This window comes from Pagrus pagrus (genome assembly GCF_965226575.1).
Source record: "Pagrus pagrus genome assembly, chromosome: 10".
Taxonomy (NCBI): Eukaryota; Metazoa; Chordata; class Actinopteri; order Spariformes; family Sparidae; genus Pagrus; species Pagrus pagrus.
This window is the reverse complement of record NC_140194.1, coordinates 21,361,904-21,380,126: the sequence shown is the minus strand read 5'-3', so window position 1 is coordinate 21,380,126 and position 18,223 is coordinate 21,361,904. Positions and strand designations below refer to the sequence as shown.

The following is an 18,223-nucleotide window of genomic DNA, read 5'->3' as shown; positions in this document are numbered from 1 at the left end:
CTAACTCTGATTGTATAGCTTTATTACACTGACAAAGTTGATTTGACATTACATAGGAACATGTACCTTCAGGATTTCTTTATGGACAACAAAATCATACAAACACCAACACACAGAACAGACAGTGTAAAGCACAGACAAACTGGTGGAGAATCACATGACCAAAGTGACAGCAGATCTCGCAGTAATGATCAGAAGTCGAATGAGCCTCCACCCACATGTTAAGCAGACAGATGTGCAGCTCCCACACACATTCCTACGATCCCCTCTCTGTATTTACAAAATGGCAGTGGTTCGTCTTGAAAACAAAGGGCCGATACGGTGGCTTTGTTCATTGTTTGTGGCACTGTTCCCTCACCACCGGTCTCAGGCTCATCATCAATACAAAAATATAGTACAGCAATTTTCTTGTCATAGCAAACATTCATACCTGTCCGTCAATGGCCCAGTCACATCAGCAGCCATTCAGATAAAAAAACAAAACATAATCTGCTACACAAAAAATAGATAAAACGGGGCGTTGAGCACATCAGTGGTTTGCAAGTTTTAGCCGATTAGCAACATATTGTTTACTTTGCATCACAGTTAATGAGGCTTAAGTATTTTAGAGAATATGATGATAGCAATTAGTTCCCATTTATTTCTATACAAAATGTTAATCAGACTCTTGAAACTTCATTTGTGTAATCCATCACAGTATATCACATAAAAAATGTGCTGAGGGAAGAAAAGGTTTGGCTATTTTCGTCAAATATGTAAAAACTCTCTGTGGAAATTAGTATGGTTTTTTATCCAATTTATTATGAATACACATTTGGTTCAATGCCAGTCTTTCATTTTTCAGTTTAGGTTTGTTTTCAATGCCAAAATGTACTGGCACTGTTCTTGTATCATCACTTACAGACATAAACTTCATGTAGAATGTGATGGATTACACAAGTCAAGCAAGTTTCAAAAATCTGATTTGCTTACTGTACAGAAAAAAATGGAGGCCAGTGGCTGCTTAAAAAATGGTAAACTGAAGTATAAGTTGCAAAGTATTTGTGGCAAAGAAACTAAAATGTGCTGACACACTGGTATATTCTTTTAACATGAGAATATTCTTCATAATGACTCAGCCCTGATTCCAAAAAAGTTGGGACGCTGTGTAAAACATAAATAAACAGAAGATGATCATTTGCTAATCCTTTTTGACATATACTCAATTGAAAACAGTGCAAAGACAATATAATTAGTTCTTCACCGTATTCAAATAAGTTGGGACAGGAGCAACAAAAGACGTGTAACGCTCCAGAAACACCTGTTTGGAACGTTCAACAGGTAAACAGGTTCATTGGTAACAGGTGAAAGTATCATGATTGGGCATAAAAGGAGCGTCCTCGAAAGGCTCTGTCGTTCACAAGCAAGGACGGGGCGAGGTTCAACGCTTTGTGAAACACATGACTGAATAAAGGAGATTACTACATGGGCTCAGGAACACTTTGTAAAACTGTCATCAGTAAACAAAGTTTGTTTGCAAATGATTGCATTCTGTTTTAGTTCACATTTTGCACAGTGTCCCAACTTTTTTGTGTTCAGCTCTCATTGATTGTAACATAATAACACACTTCAGGTGTGAAGCCAGATGAACACAGGGGCCTTTTGAGGTATAACCTGTAGTTGAGGCTCTCAGTGAAAGCTTCAGGGAACACAAAGCTCTTAGAAGAAAATTTGACCAAAGGTTACATCATTTATAAAATGTTGTAGATTAACTTTTAGCTGTCTAAGGGTTTGGCTGCAAACCCTCATAGTTGTCTAGGTATTATTTTATCAGTTACAGCATGTTCTCTGTCAATAAATGCAAGTTACACGAAGTTCACCAACTGACAGAAAATCCCCAGGACATGGTTCTCATTTGTTCTCTTTCTTCTTTCCAAGGAAACCTCAAAGCTCTCAAGTGTGTGCACGTTGTAAGAGTGGTTCTGTTGTGACATGACGAGACGTTTCAGATTTAAAGACAGAAAGGAAAATAAAAGGCGCTCCTAATCATTTTCATTAAAAACATCTGGGTCTTTCACACAGGTGAGTCACTGCGAGGCTGCGAGACATTTTTTTTCCCCAAGCACATCAAAAGCTAATCGCCCAAAGATAGTTATACAAATAAAGCATCCAGTGAACTGCACACAGGCAGCAGGTTTTTTTTCACATCCCACCTCACACCTACACTGTCCTTCCCATGTTACCGACCTCCAGAGAGCCTTGGTTTACTCACCCGAGGCAACGCCATCTATCAAAAACAGGCTTCATTCTCTCAGGTGAGGGGCATGCAAGGGTGGCATATAGTCTTGTTTATGGTGTGTGGAGGTGTGACACAATACATGGCCATTTGTCAAACATTCACATTACAGACAGCGAAGAAGGTCCGAGCCACATCCGCGTATCGAAGCACATGCCACCCGGTGGAGAGCGGAAACGGAAAATCCATCCTCCTCCTGCGTGGGTACAGCAGTCAATGAGACTTAGTGGGTGTTTGACGAATAGTGTGCTTCGAGGAGGAGTTCCTGGGCCTGGTAATTGTCTTGTAGAGGACGCAGGAAGGCTGACCTCATGCTCCCCCGGGGTCGAAGAAAGGTCAGAAAGGTTGGCCGAGGTCGATAAGGTCATTCGGGGATGCTTGAGAACGTCAAAGGCTGATGGTCTATGTACATTGAGTGAACAGTACAAGCTGCAACAACTGTGGTTTGTCCTCAGCATACAGTGTCCAGTGTTTGGCAAGTACATACAGTAGTTCTTCATCACCTCACTGCTTTCTTCCTTGCTCTCTTTCTCAGTTTCTGAGTCTTTTTCCACCTGTCGTTCTTCCCTCAAAATTCCTCTCTCAGGTGCAGCAGTCTCGCTCCACGTGGCAAAAGAGGTGGGACTGGGTCGGCAGGGATGTGGAGGGGGAGGGGTCGGACAGGGAAGACGAAGTGGAGGAAGCGATGGTGTTTGAGGAGGCGAGGAGGGAGGGGTAAGGGCTCATCTTGTCGATGTTGACGTAGGTGGTGTTGAGCAGGACGTAGTGCTCGCCGCTGAAGCTGGAGAAGATGGCGGAGATGCGAGACACCAGCTCAGAGAAGGAGGGCCGCCGCTCCGGCTTTGGGTGCCAGCACTCGATCATCACCGTGTAGCTGGAGGGGGAGGAGGAGAGAGGAGTCAGAACCAAGATATTTTCTTTTGCATATTTCAGATAAAGAAGTATTAACTGTACTTATATGGGTTTGTTTCACAAAAGTGCATTTTATTGGGAAATCTTGCTTCTTGTGAAGCACTTTGGCAATATTGTTTTTAAAATTACAAGTGTAAGAGTAAAATTAGACTCAATATAAATCAAGTAATAAATTAGATGCAAGAGTTTTTATTTGCCACATGTTCAAGTGCGTAAAGTGAAATGTTATTGCATAAAAACTCAAGTGCACAATTGCAAGTGCAGAAAACTATGAAAACTAAGCTATAAACAAAATACTGCATAACAATATATCCAAAAGCAAAACATATTAAATAGTAAACATCAAACCGCTAACTGTATTCTGTTTGTACATCCATGACTGCAGCTTCTGTTAGCTTGTTAGCTCACAGGAGCTTTGGCAGTGGAAGAAAGAGGTTATCAGGCACTAGATCTTTAAAGTCTAGCAGAAGCTCCTCTCTTCCACAGAAAACCCTGTTCCTGAAACGCCTCGGCAGTAGTCCCGTCTTTTATTTTGTGACTTTGTGACATCACACTATGTCACAGAGCCACACTCGTCACACTCGTCACAGGAAAATTAATTTAGCACAGTTGCTCTGTTGTTGTTAGGGGTGCTGGGTCAGGCGTGTGTGAGCTGTCCAATCAGACGAGACTGGCTATTCAGGAGGGGGGGCCTTAAAGGGACAGGAGCTAAAACAGAGCGTCTCAGAAGGAGGGGGAAAACAGAGCTAAAATGTCTCCTTTAAACTAAAATTCTTACATATTGCACCTTTAAGTTAAATGATTGATTGATCAACAGAAATTTACCATCAATTATTTTAATAATCAAATCAGTCAAGAATTTTATCAAGCAAAAATGATGAACATTTGCTTTTCCCAGCTTCTCAATTTTGAATGTTTACTGCTTTTTTCAGATTTATATTTAAATATGTCCTGCTTTTGGACTTTTAGTTGAACAAACTAGTCATTTAATGACATCACCTTGGACTTCTCACTACACCATTTCAGTCAGACAACTCATGTTTGAAATTTTTATTAGAGCAGCAAAACATAGTTAGAGTTTGTCTAGGCTCAGACCTAGTCACTCGCCTAAGATATGTTTACATAGAGATGTTGGGGAGTGATGAGCAAAACATCTTGAACCCCCCAAGTCGGGGCCTACAAGTGGATGCCAGGGTGGAGGTGGGGCTCAAAGAACGTGCAGCAATACTGACGCAGGGCAGTGGCGGCATTGACAGGCAGAGGGAGAGATGGGAGATTCTTGCAGTTTAAACAGACCGCCAAATTTACAGGGTGCGTTTGCTAGATGAGTTTGGAGAGTGGGGAATGCCATGTGTATATCAGTGCAGCTCGAGTTGCCGGACTGAACTAGCTCGCAGATGTCGCTCTAATGAATAAAATAAACATTTTTTTTTGTTTTCCAAAAGTTTCTCTTATTTTCATTTGCTATTACAGTTGTAATACATTTTGACTTCTTAGACTCCCGAAGCAGGAGTTTTTTCCATGTCACAATAAATCATCTGATAGCCACCATTTGAACCTGGAAACTTGAAAGAAACTTTATGTTTTCAACTTTATCAGTAAGGCTTCACGCTAAAATGCTACAGTACAATGGATATTAATAGTTCATCTTATCATTCAGTAGTTCACAAACACACTGTAAGTTATTTGTCCCTCGCTGGTGTTATGCACATGAAATGATAAAGTCTTCTGACCACAGCTGAAGCTGACACATCTCAGAAATTTCTATTACTCTTTTTTCTTTCCCTGACATGTCAGAGCCACCCTATCTTTGATAGAAAATTAAGAAAAATGGCTTCATTACCACACGTCCAAAGTATCTGCCAGCGACCGCTATCACTGAAACAACCAGTGAACGATCAGGGGTGAAGAATTGCGGGAATGTTTGCAGACGTGCATCACCTCCTGATGTCTCTGTTTAATTTACAGCTTGGGAACTTTGGGCCTCTGCCTCCCTCACCTGAACACTCCCACTCCCCTTTTAATTTCCACACACACTCCATAGACATGCAGTGTACCTCATGACGTTATCTGCACCCGATGAGATCACACTTGGCAGTCGTTTCACAGAACCACTGGGTCAGAGTTTAATGGATAAGGACAACTCTGATACCGTGGTGCTAAGTGAGTTGATGTGTGCTCTGTATTGACACTGAAACACTTTCCTGTGATTTGATGTGACATTGTTATATAAATAACTTCATGCTTTTCTCTATCACTCATTACTCATACAATCGAGGCTGCTCTGGTTCAAGCTGCGTCAGGTAGAGCCAGTATTTTATCAGCAGGAAAGATCCGTTTTTCTAACTGACTGAAGTTCGGTAAAGAGCAACTAAGTTTCAACAGTTAAACGGTCTGGTTTCAACACGGCATGTCATCAGATTTTGCCTGGCAAACTTGCCTTTAAGCAGATCCAAAGAAAACTGAAAAAGTCCAACTCTGTTGACAGAAACTTCGGGAGAATAAAGGAACGCTCAGCCCTGCCAAGACGGCTCTGTTCTGTATGATGGCTGCTTTTTTGGGAGCACTAGCAACAAGTGCTTAGCAACAAAAAGAGACAAATAAAAAAGAAATACTACACTGGCATTGGATTTCCATTTCAAAACTTGCTTTGTGTTTCGTGGTGAAGTAGGAAAAGTGACTTTTATTTAACCCAGGCTGTGACGAGATGTAACGCTCGACTGAAGAGACTGAAGAGCTGTGAGTGTGTTTCAGACTCTTGCTGAGGTGGATGATGGATGGTCTAAACTTGAGTGGCTCTTATTTATGCCTTTGAATGCTCATGCAGCTCTTTCACCTCCTCCACTCGTTTCCCCCGCTGCTCTCTCGCTGATTTCAGACTCTACCTCTTTCTTCATGTTGTATTTAAGTGCAGCTCTCCTCACTCACACTAACTGAGCCGTGGCACTTTGCTCGAGGACGTGAATGACAGGTGTAAAGTATGTATATTTTTTTACAGGCGTGTGTGTGTGTGTGTATACTTACAGGGCGTCAGGGCAGAACTCGGGCTGCAGCAGCCTCCTCCCCTGCAGGAGGAACACGGTGATGTCGAAGGAGTTCACATCAGAATATGGTGGGGCTCCACGGGTCATCAGCTCCCATAGCAGCACGCCAAACGACCACTATGGGAAAAACAAGAAATTGAACTCCTTATAGCCCACTTTTATGAAGTTATCTGAGTGAAGACAGCATGAAATAAAGAAACTGGTCTTAAATCACAATTTGCCATGACAGTCCTCACCACGTCTGACTTGGTGGTGAACTTGTGTGTCTGCAGACTCTCCAGAGCCATCCATTTGACGGGCAGCTTGACTCCACTCTTGTTGTGGACGCTGTAATATTCTTTATCATAAACGTCTCTGGCCAGGCCGAAGTCTGCCACCTTCACCGTGTAGCTCTCATCCAGCCTGTCAGGACAAAGAAGAAATTACACTCTCCTCTATTCTTTGGCTTTTTTCATTTCAACCATAATCTCTTTTTCTCACTTTGGTCCTGCCCTTCAGTTTTAGCTTGATCTGTTGTACATTCTTTTTCTGTTCTCCTTTGTTCCCCTTTCTTTCCTTCCTGTATCTATTTCTGTTTTGGTCTCATCTATTGTAACCTTGCTGTACATACTCAAGAGGTATTGACTGAATGAATGTGAACTCACATGCAGTTCCTGGCAGCTAGGTCTCTGTGGACAAACTTCTTGCTGGCCAGATACTCCATCCCTCTGGCCACCTGCAGTCCGAAGCCCATCAGGTCCTTTACTGTCGGGTTCTGTAGGAAACAGAACCATCAGAGGACTGTGAGACCAAACCGCTGACTTGGTTTGAAATCATTTTTATTTCAGATCTGTGCAGGACACACTGTCCATCTCAGCTGCAGTCACTGTTTTGCACATGATCTTAATACAATATTTGAACAGGGGTCTGTGAAGTGTATCAATATGTATTGTAAAAAGCCTGTGAATAAATCACATGTGTACATACGTGTCCCTCATCGCGGATGAAGTTGCGCAGGTCGCCATGCTTCATGTAGGGCAGGACCACCAGTGGCGAACCCTCCGGCGGCAGGCAGATTCCCAGCAGAGAGAGAACGTTGGGGTGGCTGAAGTCCTTCATGATGATCCCCTCCTTCAGGAACTGGGACACCTCCTCCAGATCTGTGATGCCTTCAAAGAAAAAAAAAACCCAAGACATGAACATTTTGGAGATGAAGAAAGATTAACTCCACAGGGAGACCGGCAGAAACTCTGGAGAAGTGACATCATCCAGAAGGTTATTCCTTATATATCTTCAGGGAAAAAGGATGATGACGAAACTCCCTGAATATCCTCACCCAGGCCTGACCCATGCCAAACTCCCATTTGCCAATTGCATCCCTGCCTCTGATGTCCCGCACTTTGGCCCCACTGACTCTGCTGTAATCTGGTTAGAGATGGAAGCTCTTTATGTCTCGAGAAACCAGCTGATTGGCCTTCAGCTGAGGTTAGACCCCAAAGGTAGAAAGAGCTGACATTTGATTTCAGAGCCTCAATGTGAAAGTTAAGGAGGAAAATTACATTATTGTTGTATGGAGGGTGGATATTCCTCTGTCATACACTCATCATTCCAGAAATACAGTACGTGTCTTTGGCTCTTCTACTGTCAACTACTTGTCTTAAATATCCGTCTCAAACATAACAAAAGAAGGCAAAAAACAATGACAAGGCATCCGGAGAAATCACTAAACTTAATAAAAGGTCCAAATCCCTGAGGACAAAACCCCGGCAGGCCGAGTTCATCCCACCCCGCTGTGGTTCTGCACTGAGCTTTCCTCCACATTACTCCAGCATCAATCTCCCTCCTCCAACTGACAGGTTACACGATTAGGGGGGACCCTAATGCCGTCCTCACCATCGGACGCTCATTCATCACCATCAACTCAGCCGAAAAAGAAATCAGGGCTCTGATGAGATGAGATCCTTAATGCTATTGGAGCCTCATGATATCATACAATAAGTATGCAATATAAGCAGACGTAGGAGGGAATAATTGTGACTGGATGTGAATACGTTCGGACAAGGAGAGAGTGTGCCGAGTGTGTGTGTGTGTGTTCTGAGGGAAAAGCAAGAACTGCATTTGATTGTAAGTCATGACTCAGGAAGTCCTGATAAGAAACAATATAAAACATCAAATGTCACTTTTAATTGGTTGTTCGGTGCATTTTTGTTAAACCGCAGCTCATTAAAAAGATGACATGGCTTCAACAGGCAAAAATATTCGCTCATCAGAAATAATCTACTGCCAATTATCAACTTTAAAACATAAATGAAAGCCGTAGCAATCCATGAATTTGTTAAAAAATCTGTATCACTTCAGCGGCACATTTCACCTCCAAACTTCTCCAGTAAATCGGCGGCATCAGTCATGTGGTAAGATGTTAACATGTGAAGCAGTTTGCACTCACGGTTCAGGGACTTGACGGCACAGTGCTGCTTCTGCCCGTCTGGCTCCAGCAGAGTTCCGTGGAAAACGCAACCGAAGTGACCTGCGGGTTACAACACGGTGTATTAGTCACAGTTAGTCAGCATCAGTGACTTCAAAACCTTATGTTCAAACCTGTTAGAACCTCTACATAAACTCCACACAAGATAAACTTCCTTGAAAGAGGTCTAATTTAGCGATACATGAGATGCACTACCTTCAGGCCCGATGACAATGAGGTCAAGTTACAGCTAGCCTGGGCCGTGTCAGTTGGCAGGAATCAGTTGGTATTCCAGGATGTTAAATCAATGACATCTTGTTTTGTTGGGTCTTGCTTGTTTTTGAGCTTTTAGGTCTTGGGGAGGTAACATCTTCGTCTGTCAGTAATCAGCACTAGAGCATGTACTTTTATTTTGGCGCGGCACAGACGCAGACTGAGAGCGACTGACGACCACATTCCTTTTTGTGTGAACATACTTGGCCAATCAACTTGAATCTGTTTCTGATCATATCTACCATGACTTGTTGTTTAATGTACTGTCAGATGAGTAAGTAAACAGTTTCTACATCTTGCCAGTAAATGGCACCATCTGAATTAACCAACTACACTTGGGAGACACTGCAGGCCATTTGGGGATTTTGTGCTAATAGTATTGCTCATTTTATATCTTGCAGCCGTCTTCTCGACACAGCCATTATGATTACGATCGTGCGTTCAGCCAGTTGGCTCCATGATCGCAACAGTTCCCGATCAGATAAAAATATTTCCGTCCACTGCTGACACATAAAAGTTTGGAGCAGAAGTATCAAAGTGATTTCATGCATTTAGTGCATGCATCTTTTTATGCACATTTTCTGGCTGGGTTATAAAAAAAGCATATCTGACTCTTGTGTGTGTCTTTTGCCAGTTTTCACACCTTTAACAGCTAATTCTGATTATCTTAAATTACCATCACTCTCGCACTAAATCTGCCCCCTCAAGAAACCTAGTATGGAGCTTTATTCATTAATACCCCCACAAGCTAATAGGCTATGCCAAACCCCCTTGAGTTATTGTGCATTTTATTGAATTATATCTCTTAAGACACGAGGGCTTGCCCAAGTCTGGAAGGGGTGCAGGAATAAAATGAGCGCGGCGTTCTCCTATCACGTCCCCGCAGATGGCTGTCGGTGTTGGATTACGGCTCCCAACAATGGACCCTGGGAATACTAGCTGTGAACAAATCATCCTACGCCACTTAAAAAAAACCCTGCCTCGAAATCCAGGCTCTTTTCTTCAGGGGATAATTCAGCTGAGGGGGCAGAGGGCTGTTCTCTGTGACATGAAGGGGTTTTGGGGTCTTTCTCCTCTTGACGTTAAATTTGATCTGTGGGTCTGACCCGCCTACTTAAGCACCACTATATGAGGTGATTTTGTGTCTGCATGTCAAGCTTGCGGTTCGATAAAGCAGGCAATTAAGCTCTTTGTGGGTGACTCAAGCTTTTGTATAGCTTTACATGAATCCCAAATTTAATCTGAGATGATAGTATCACTCCACATCAGCTGCAATCCCATCGTAAATTGTTTGCAAAGAAACAATGTACTTAGCACCTAAAGTCAGAAGTAACAAACATGAATTTTTAAGATGCTTGATGCTAAATGTAGAGTATGTAAGGCCGAGAATCAAATAAAACATAAAACACTAGAAACAGACTTGGTGACTTCGGTGCTTTGGGTCTTTCAAACATCACACACCCTTGCCCAGGCGACCCGACCAAGGATGTCCAGAGTGTGGATGAGTCTGTGGAGCGTTTCGGTAGATTAACTATAGCTGCAAATGTGCATGAACACACTGATGATTTACAGCACATCAGTGTTCATAGGATAATTGTTTTTATCCGGACAGTGAATGGTCAGACAATATTTAATGCTCTACTGAATTATGTCTCTCTTTTATTTTATTTCCTCCTCATTTATGATCGTGCTCATCCATTTGTAGCTGCTATAAAAAGATTTAATCCTCCTCATGAGGCTCTTTAATGCATTCTTCAGTGATAATAGAGCATCAAAAGCACTGCATGCCCTCAATAGGCTCTGGCATTTTTGGCTACACTGGCACTTGGATTAATGATTGAACCGCTCTGCATAAATGCTTTAAATGCTTTGTTACAGCAGTTTGTATTGACTGGATCTTCATATATAACGTTTTCAAATACATAAATGTCTGCTCTGCTGCTTTATTTTGCACATTAACCAGCCCATTAGCTATTTCTTGGAAAAAAATGCTTTTTTTGCCTGGAAATGCACGGGGAATGATGATTTTTTTTTTTACATCTGCCATGTTTAGAGCTCATAGAGGAAGAACTGGGTGGCTAACAGGAGCAGTAGTATTGATGAATAGACAAAAAATACACCTACAATAAAATAAATTACTTCATCAACAGAAAATACGGTGAAAGCAGTGCGGAAACACTACAGTTATGTCCAACTACCAAGAATTTATACATAAATAAATAAAGGCCATTACTACTACATTACCAAAAGAGAGACCCAGTATTGTTTCATATTCAAAAATAATCTATTTCAACAGTAAATGTAGTATTTCTGTAACTGACCTCTGCCGATGACCTGGTTGAGGTGGAGCAGCAGCTGCTCTCTGGCGATCACCACATGTTGCACCTCAGTCAGCAGGTCTGGGTGGAGGCAGGATGGGTCGATGTGGACCGGGGCCATCAGTAGGGGTGACACCAACTCGCCGTCCATCCCCAAAACCATCCCAGCTCCCAGTGCCCCCAGTCTGGGAGACAGCAGCTCCCCGTTGCCGCCGTAGATGGGAGGAGCCCCCCTGCATGTCTCGGGCCTGTCGGTGCCCTGATCTGCAGAAGCAAAGGTGATGGAGGGGGTCAAAGGTCAGCGACTGTATCAGCGGGGCCCCCAGAGGTCAAGGTGTGTTACATGATCAGAAAGGGACAGCTACAAAGGCAGAGAGCAACTTGACACTGTGGTGGAGGGGAGCTGAGCTGGAAAAACATAGTTTCTGATTTCTCTGCTGATGTGAAAGTAAATGCAGGCAAAAATATCTAAATCTTACGTACAGACATTTACAGCCACTGATCTACACCGCAACTCTCCCTGAGGACAAGCATTAGTTCATTAGTAAGTCTACCTTCTCAGATTTGAAGCCTTCAAGTCACTTTTTAGCAGCAGGAAAATTGCTTTGCCCATCATACTCAGGATCAGAATACATGGAGCCCCTTTATCGCCCTCAGGATTCAAGCTTAGAAAAACCAAAACCACAGGTGACTCTGAACACAGGCTCCAAAATCCATGTCTCACTGGCGGATATTTTGCTGTGCTGACACTTAGAACTGGTCCAAATTGCTTAGATATGACAGTTGAACAAGCAGGAATGATTTTCCTTATTTCCTGTCCACTGGAAGTAAAGTGACAGAAGATTGTCTGGAGAGAAGGGAGGGCATGATATTCAATATCAACGTGTCCGAAGCAACAGGCAACAACACCAAAAGGTTACTCTGGTTTGTAAAAGAGAGGTCACTTTCAGCAACAAACCCACAGAGATTAACATTTATTCCGCAGCTCTATGGTGTCTTTTATATTGTTTTGATTTAATGCTCACTAATTCTGCTCTTGGATACATCTGAAGAAGTCGAGAAAGGTGATTGGCTCCCACCTGCGTCCTCACTCTGCCCTTGTGTATATTACTGAATTGAACCTGTAAATTTCAAACGCTCTGAAGAAGGCTCTGTGTGTCAGATGTGAAGTGAGCCAAGTAACCAAGAGAAATGTGAGTATTTTGTCCTCCCTGACTTGGAAATTTGAGATGTGCTGCCCTTTCATGTTTTTTGGAATTGGCTCACTGGATATTTTGTGTCCAGATCTCCACTAAGAATTGTTGAAGCGGAGCCTCCTTTTTCAGTTCAGTCTCATAATGATGATTAGTGGGAAATATCCGAAGTTATTCCTAACATGAATTTCAAGCAAATTTACAGATGTTTATGTGTTCTGAAGATCAGGGATACGACTGTGACAGAAAGAGAAAGTTTCAATGGTTCCATCAGTATGTATATTATTGCTTGTGTTTATTAATTTGACTGATATATAACTCTGAGAGGGAGTGTGAGTTTTGACATGAACAGAAGTCATGACCCCGGAGTTGGCAAGCAGCGCTAACACTGGAGGTATGATGATCTACACTGGCTACATGGATGATTCTGATCAGCTGATTCAAAAAACACCAAAATGATTCAAAATATAAAATAAAACAACCTTAAGTTTCCTGAAGGCTACAGGTGTTAGTTCATATCATCTAAGGCATGCACCGCTAGCACAGCGTTCAGCCCCACAGGGAGGGAAGCAGGTAGATGGGAGGGAGGGAAGGGGGGGGGGGCTTATCTGGTTGACGTACCCTCCAGCAGGGTTGTTCTATAGTCGACTGACTCGTGGGAGACCATTTCGTTAGTGGGGCTGACGCTCCTCGCGTTAGCCAGCCTGTCCAGATGCTGGATGTGACCCCGGCCATCATACCACACCTCAGACAGATCTAGAGGGAAGACAGAGGGGGGGTGAAGAAGGAATGATAGAGACATAAGGGGATGAGGAGTGCGTAGAAGGAAAGGTGAGAGGGAGGGGCAGGATGATGAGATAGAGAGAAAGAGGATGAGGGAGAATGAGAATGAGATAAAGGGGGAGGGGGAGAGATAAGAGCATTACTAAGAAAGGCAAAGCAGTTCACCAGTGCGCCCCACGCACAAACATCCTGTAAACCCACCAAACAAAACCCAGCAGACACACATGCACACAGGTCACAAAAGACACACTGCACTCCTTTTGCAGGTGTGCAAATGGATGAACACACACACACACATAGACATACACACAGACGGCGAACACACCAGGGTCAGTTCAATGTTTAGTTCTACTTCTTCAAAATATAATAAAACTTCTTGAAACTACGACTGACATAAAGCAATATACTACATACTGTACATACTGTACACATGTATAATGTATGTTATATGTTATAAGTTAAATGTCTTTTTGGTAGGCCCTTTTTTGCATTCAAAATTTACTCAATTTGCAAATATCCTGCCAAACATTTCATAAAACTAACCATACTTGACCTGACTGTAGAATCTGATGAACACATTTCAGAGCAGATAACATTACAAAGTCTTGTGAAATCAAAGCCAGTCGGTCACTGTCTGAGTTTAGGATGTCACAAGTCTCTGAATGTGTGACTGCAGGAATGAACTGACCTTTGACCCCATGACCACGCCACAACCTGACATCTCTGCTCTTACCATCGATGTGTTTGTTCCTCCTCCACATGAGCAGCGTTCCCAGCCCGAGCAGCAGCAGGCTGACACACACGCAGCCCACGATGAGGCCTGTGTAGTCCTGCTCCTGAGCCAGCGTCACCTTGCCCAGGTGCCTGATGGAGTCCGCCTGGCGCCACTGGAAGAAGTGAAGGAAGTGAATTTTAATAACAACAGTAATTACTATTGAACTGCCCTCCATCCATACAGAGGTCAGAGGTCAGATTCAGTTACTGAAAGGGTAAAGATTTAGTGTATAGGTCTGGATCTCAGCTCAACAGGATCAAGGTCATTAATTCATCTGGGTGGGCTTAGGCATGTTTTTGTGATTTTAAGTATTACCTAAAATCAGTAATGGAATGTAACTAAGCACGTTTACTCAAGTACTGTACTTCAGTTAAATTTTGAGGTATTTCAGCATCTCCATTTTCTTCCACTCACTACATCTCGGAGGGAAATACTGTACTTTTACTGCACCTCTTTCTTTTTGATAACTTTAGTTACGAGTTACTTTGCAGATTGCATGCTGCATCAGAGTGGCACATTTTTAAATTCATTTATTTTATTGGTAATCGGATAAAAAGACAATAATTCCGATAAGGAGTGAATCTGAAAGGGGAACTGCTTGGCCTTGGCGGAGCTTTGTGCTCTACTGACTTCCATTCTAGTTTCTTACTAAGTGTCTCTGAAGAGTTGACTGAAGGCATGAAGTGAAATCAACCCTGAAACGAGCATGAAGCAATGGTTGCAGCAGCACAGGCCTGACAAAGCAAATGTCTGTCGATGTCTCCGGTTACAGGCTCCAGGAAGTCACTGACTGTAAAGGATCTGACACTTAATATCAAAGACGAAGACTTAATATAAGTTTATGTCAACGTGTTCACCTACATATTGCCTGTTTTCCTAATTGTATCATTTAAAAAAGTGTGTCTCTGTCTGAACTTTTACAGACTGCACGAAGGCATCTGCTGGATAAACAGAGGCTACCACTGTATACATGACACATATAGTATGTCATGCATGGCATACATGGTGGTGCACATACAAGCATTTAAAAGGCATCCAACTGGCATTCAGACATATGGTATGCAATAACACACGCACACACACACCCACACACACACCCACAGACTGTTGCCTCAGTCTGGAGGCAGATTACATCAGTGATATTGCTTTTGCCATTATTAGGTTTAGTGGAAATGAGGTTTCTCCTGCAGATGGGACGGTGCTTGTGTGTGTCTGTGTGTGTATGAGTGTGTATGCTGGCATGTCTAGAGATAGGGGATATATGAGTGTGTGTGTAAGGGATATTGGCTGACCATCCCCTGAGATAAAGGCTCTCCTCTGAAGGCCAGTTCACAAGTCAACAGTGATGGGGCTGATAACGTCGGGTCTGAAGCACAACGCTGCTTCACCAGAAGGCGACCGATGTTATCTTTAAGGATGACATGAGGACGTCTGAGGCTCGGCATGTCGTATTAGTTTGTATCATAAAGGTCTTATCAAAACTCATTTAACTTGTTTGGAGGCTGTTTGTTGACAGAGCACAAAACATAAGTTTCATTATAATGTGGGATGTTCAATGCACTTCTCTTTCCCTTAAGGCTCATTTATGCCGCTTTTACGCACTTTAGCGTACTTTTGGATGTCTATTGGCCCCCTATGATTCATACATGAGCTTCCAGAAAACGTGCACAAATACGAAATGAACGCAGAGTACGGACAGAGCCCTCTGTCCATATCTGTATCTAACACTGAGCATAAATGAGCCAACTATCTTTACAGTAGGTCAGTTTGCATGAATGCCTTTTCAAACTCCACAAAATTGATCAGATACTTAAAGCGCCTGTTGGTAAGATGGATGAGGGCTGAGTCTGATGCGTTGGGAATCCCAAAGCGTTACTAAAAGCAGGGAAAGTGAGGGTTTTAGCCAATCTGTGCAAAATGACCCTCAACCTCTCACTCAAAACATAACTCGTCTTGTTTTTGCATAGTATCCTGGTCTATTTTGGGTATAGAACTTGACTTTTCCACCTCTTTCTCTCTGTATTATTGCTAAATATTGGTCCAATGTGTTTTTCTTGAAGCTCTCTCTTTGACACCAAAACCTGATGTTCACTGGAACATTTCCTGCTGTCAGACTCCACTTTAGCTGCTGGAAACGTGTTGACATGGGGCTGTGGTATGTACGTTTTGGCCAGATATCCACAAAAAGAATTGAAAAACAGCGAACGAAGGGATTGGAAATCAAAAGCAATAATCTAGCAGGTTTTGTTCCAAATGGATTTTTTGTATGGAGCACAAGTAATCACAACCTTCAGTGAGTTTATATGTATTTACTGATTAAAATAAAGGTTATAATAGGTTGGATGGCTCTGTCAAAAGCTCCTGCTACACGACTGCTGCCTTGACTGAGGCAAGAAATTAAACCAGCGGAGGTCAGTGAAACAAGATTTTCAGGAGGTGTTAAGTCAATAAACACCCTTTAAAAAGAGTTGTTTGGGGATGTTTTCACTATATATAATAATATATAATTACTGACGTTTTTTTTTCCAACAATCAGAGTTACAGCAGTTAAACCAAAAAAATTATATCCTGTCTAAACTTTCCTCATTAATAAAGGACAGTGTGTGTGTGTGTGTGTGTGTGTGTGTGTGTGTGTGTGTGTGTGTGTTTTTCCTCTGACAAATCTATACTGTGCGTCCACTTCTCACGACTCAGAGGATGCTTGACTTATATTCAAGTGACAAGACAGCTGGATGCAGAGCCCTCTCACTCAACGCGCTGTGTAATAAATTCTCCCCGAGCCGGTTTTATAAGGGACTGCATTAGGACAGGAGAGTTATTGAAGTCTCCAGTAAACGATCTGGAACGCTGGAGGAATGTGGTGTTTTCCATGAATTTCCCACAGCGCAGAATGAAGAGCTCAGAGTGGCCGATGGCAGAACGATCCTGTTTCTGCTTCAAGAGAACTCACACAGTGAAGTTAGTCTTCACTTTCTGTTTTATTACTGTCAGCCTGGAATCAAATGAATAAGAAACAGGCGACATTTTGAATAAAGTCTCAAGTAATGAGATGTTATTAATGTGCAACTAAGTCAAATTAATCAAACACACTTAATAAAAATAACCACTCTTCTTGCACAGACTCCATCCGTCTGTCCTCACTGTGTGTTCTGTTGTTGCTCTGTGGTGAGTCAGCCTCTTCCTCCTCAGAAGCAGGTGCTGTGATACAATATGATACCTTTTATTGCTAAAATTCCTCCCGTGAGCCCGATAATACAAACAGAGGGGAAATTTCATATAAATGCATTATAGAGGCTTTGTGGATCTCTGCTGTATTGGATCCACTTGTCTCAGAGCAAATGTTTGATACAGAATATCTGATTAAACATCAAAAACCTCTTTAAGACATAATTAGTCTCGGCTTTCAGAAGTATTTGTGCTCATAGTAGTAGGCTTTAACTTGAAAAGGAGTCATATGATCTCATGTTGTGCCTTTAAGAGTTTTTTCTGTTCATCAATGTGACGTCGTGTCAAAACAGGTCACTTCCAGGTAGACAATTGGTGGTTGATTTGCACTGTGGAGATAATATGTGAAATCAGCTAAATGCTAATTTCTGTTGTCATTTTCAGCCTTTACTGTAACATTTAAACATTTGTATATTAAAACACGGTGGTCTCGCGACATCTCACAGCCAGTTGGACTAACTGGTAGTTTTGGTAAATAAGGTCTCATATCTAACATTAGTGAAAGTGTTGTTATCATATGAAAGCATCAAACATGCATTTCAAAGGATTTTGAAATGAATACGCTTCGAAGTAACATCATCAAAAAAGGACAATTGAATTGTATCTATGCTACGTGACGCAGGAGTTTTCTACCAGTGACATTTACGTAAGGGGTGATCAAACATGATTAGTTCTTTCAGTCCACTCGTTCCCAGTTGTTCCTTCGCTTCATTGTCAGGAATTGTCTATGTTGAGACAGGATGAGGCTGATCTGTGCACTTGTTTCAATATAATTAACACTGTCTGTTCAACGTTTGAAACAAGCCAATCTGAATTGGCTTCAGGTCAAAATGTTCTCATCACTTTAGTAGTTAGTTTAGTAAGATGTTTTTAAAAAGAAAATAAGATTTTGATAATACAGACTTGGAGGAGAAAATGACTTTTTTTCCGTTAAGGTGAGTCTTTAAAACATACGACTGAAAAAAAAAGAAAACGGTTTGCA

The 18,223-nt window shown here is 42.2% G+C and overlaps 1 protein-coding gene across 1 annotated transcript in view; it reads right to left on the bottom strand.

The window, feature by feature from the left end:
* met (MET proto-oncogene, receptor tyrosine kinase) overlaps window positions 1-18,223 on the bottom strand; it is a 73,355-nt gene continuing 55,132 nt past the window's right edge. The window contains exons 13-21 of the mRNA XM_084365446.1: window positions 13,975-14,128; window positions 13,080-13,214; window positions 11,269-11,529; window positions 8,657-8,737; window positions 7,198-7,379; window positions 6,876-6,985; window positions 6,468-6,633; window positions 6,212-6,348; window positions 1-3,149 (exon numbers count right to left, since the gene is read on the bottom strand). Coding sequence (XP_084221572.1) covers window positions 2,858-3,149; window positions 6,212-6,348; window positions 6,468-6,633; window positions 6,876-6,985; window positions 7,198-7,379; window positions 8,657-8,737; window positions 11,269-11,529; window positions 13,080-13,214; window positions 13,975-14,128 — 1,518 coding nt within the window. The 3' untranslated portion in view covers window positions 1-2,857. The remainder of the gene's footprint in view (window positions 3,150-6,211; window positions 6,349-6,467; window positions 6,634-6,875; window positions 6,986-7,197; window positions 7,380-8,656; window positions 8,738-11,268; window positions 11,530-13,079; window positions 13,215-13,974; window positions 14,129-18,223) is intronic.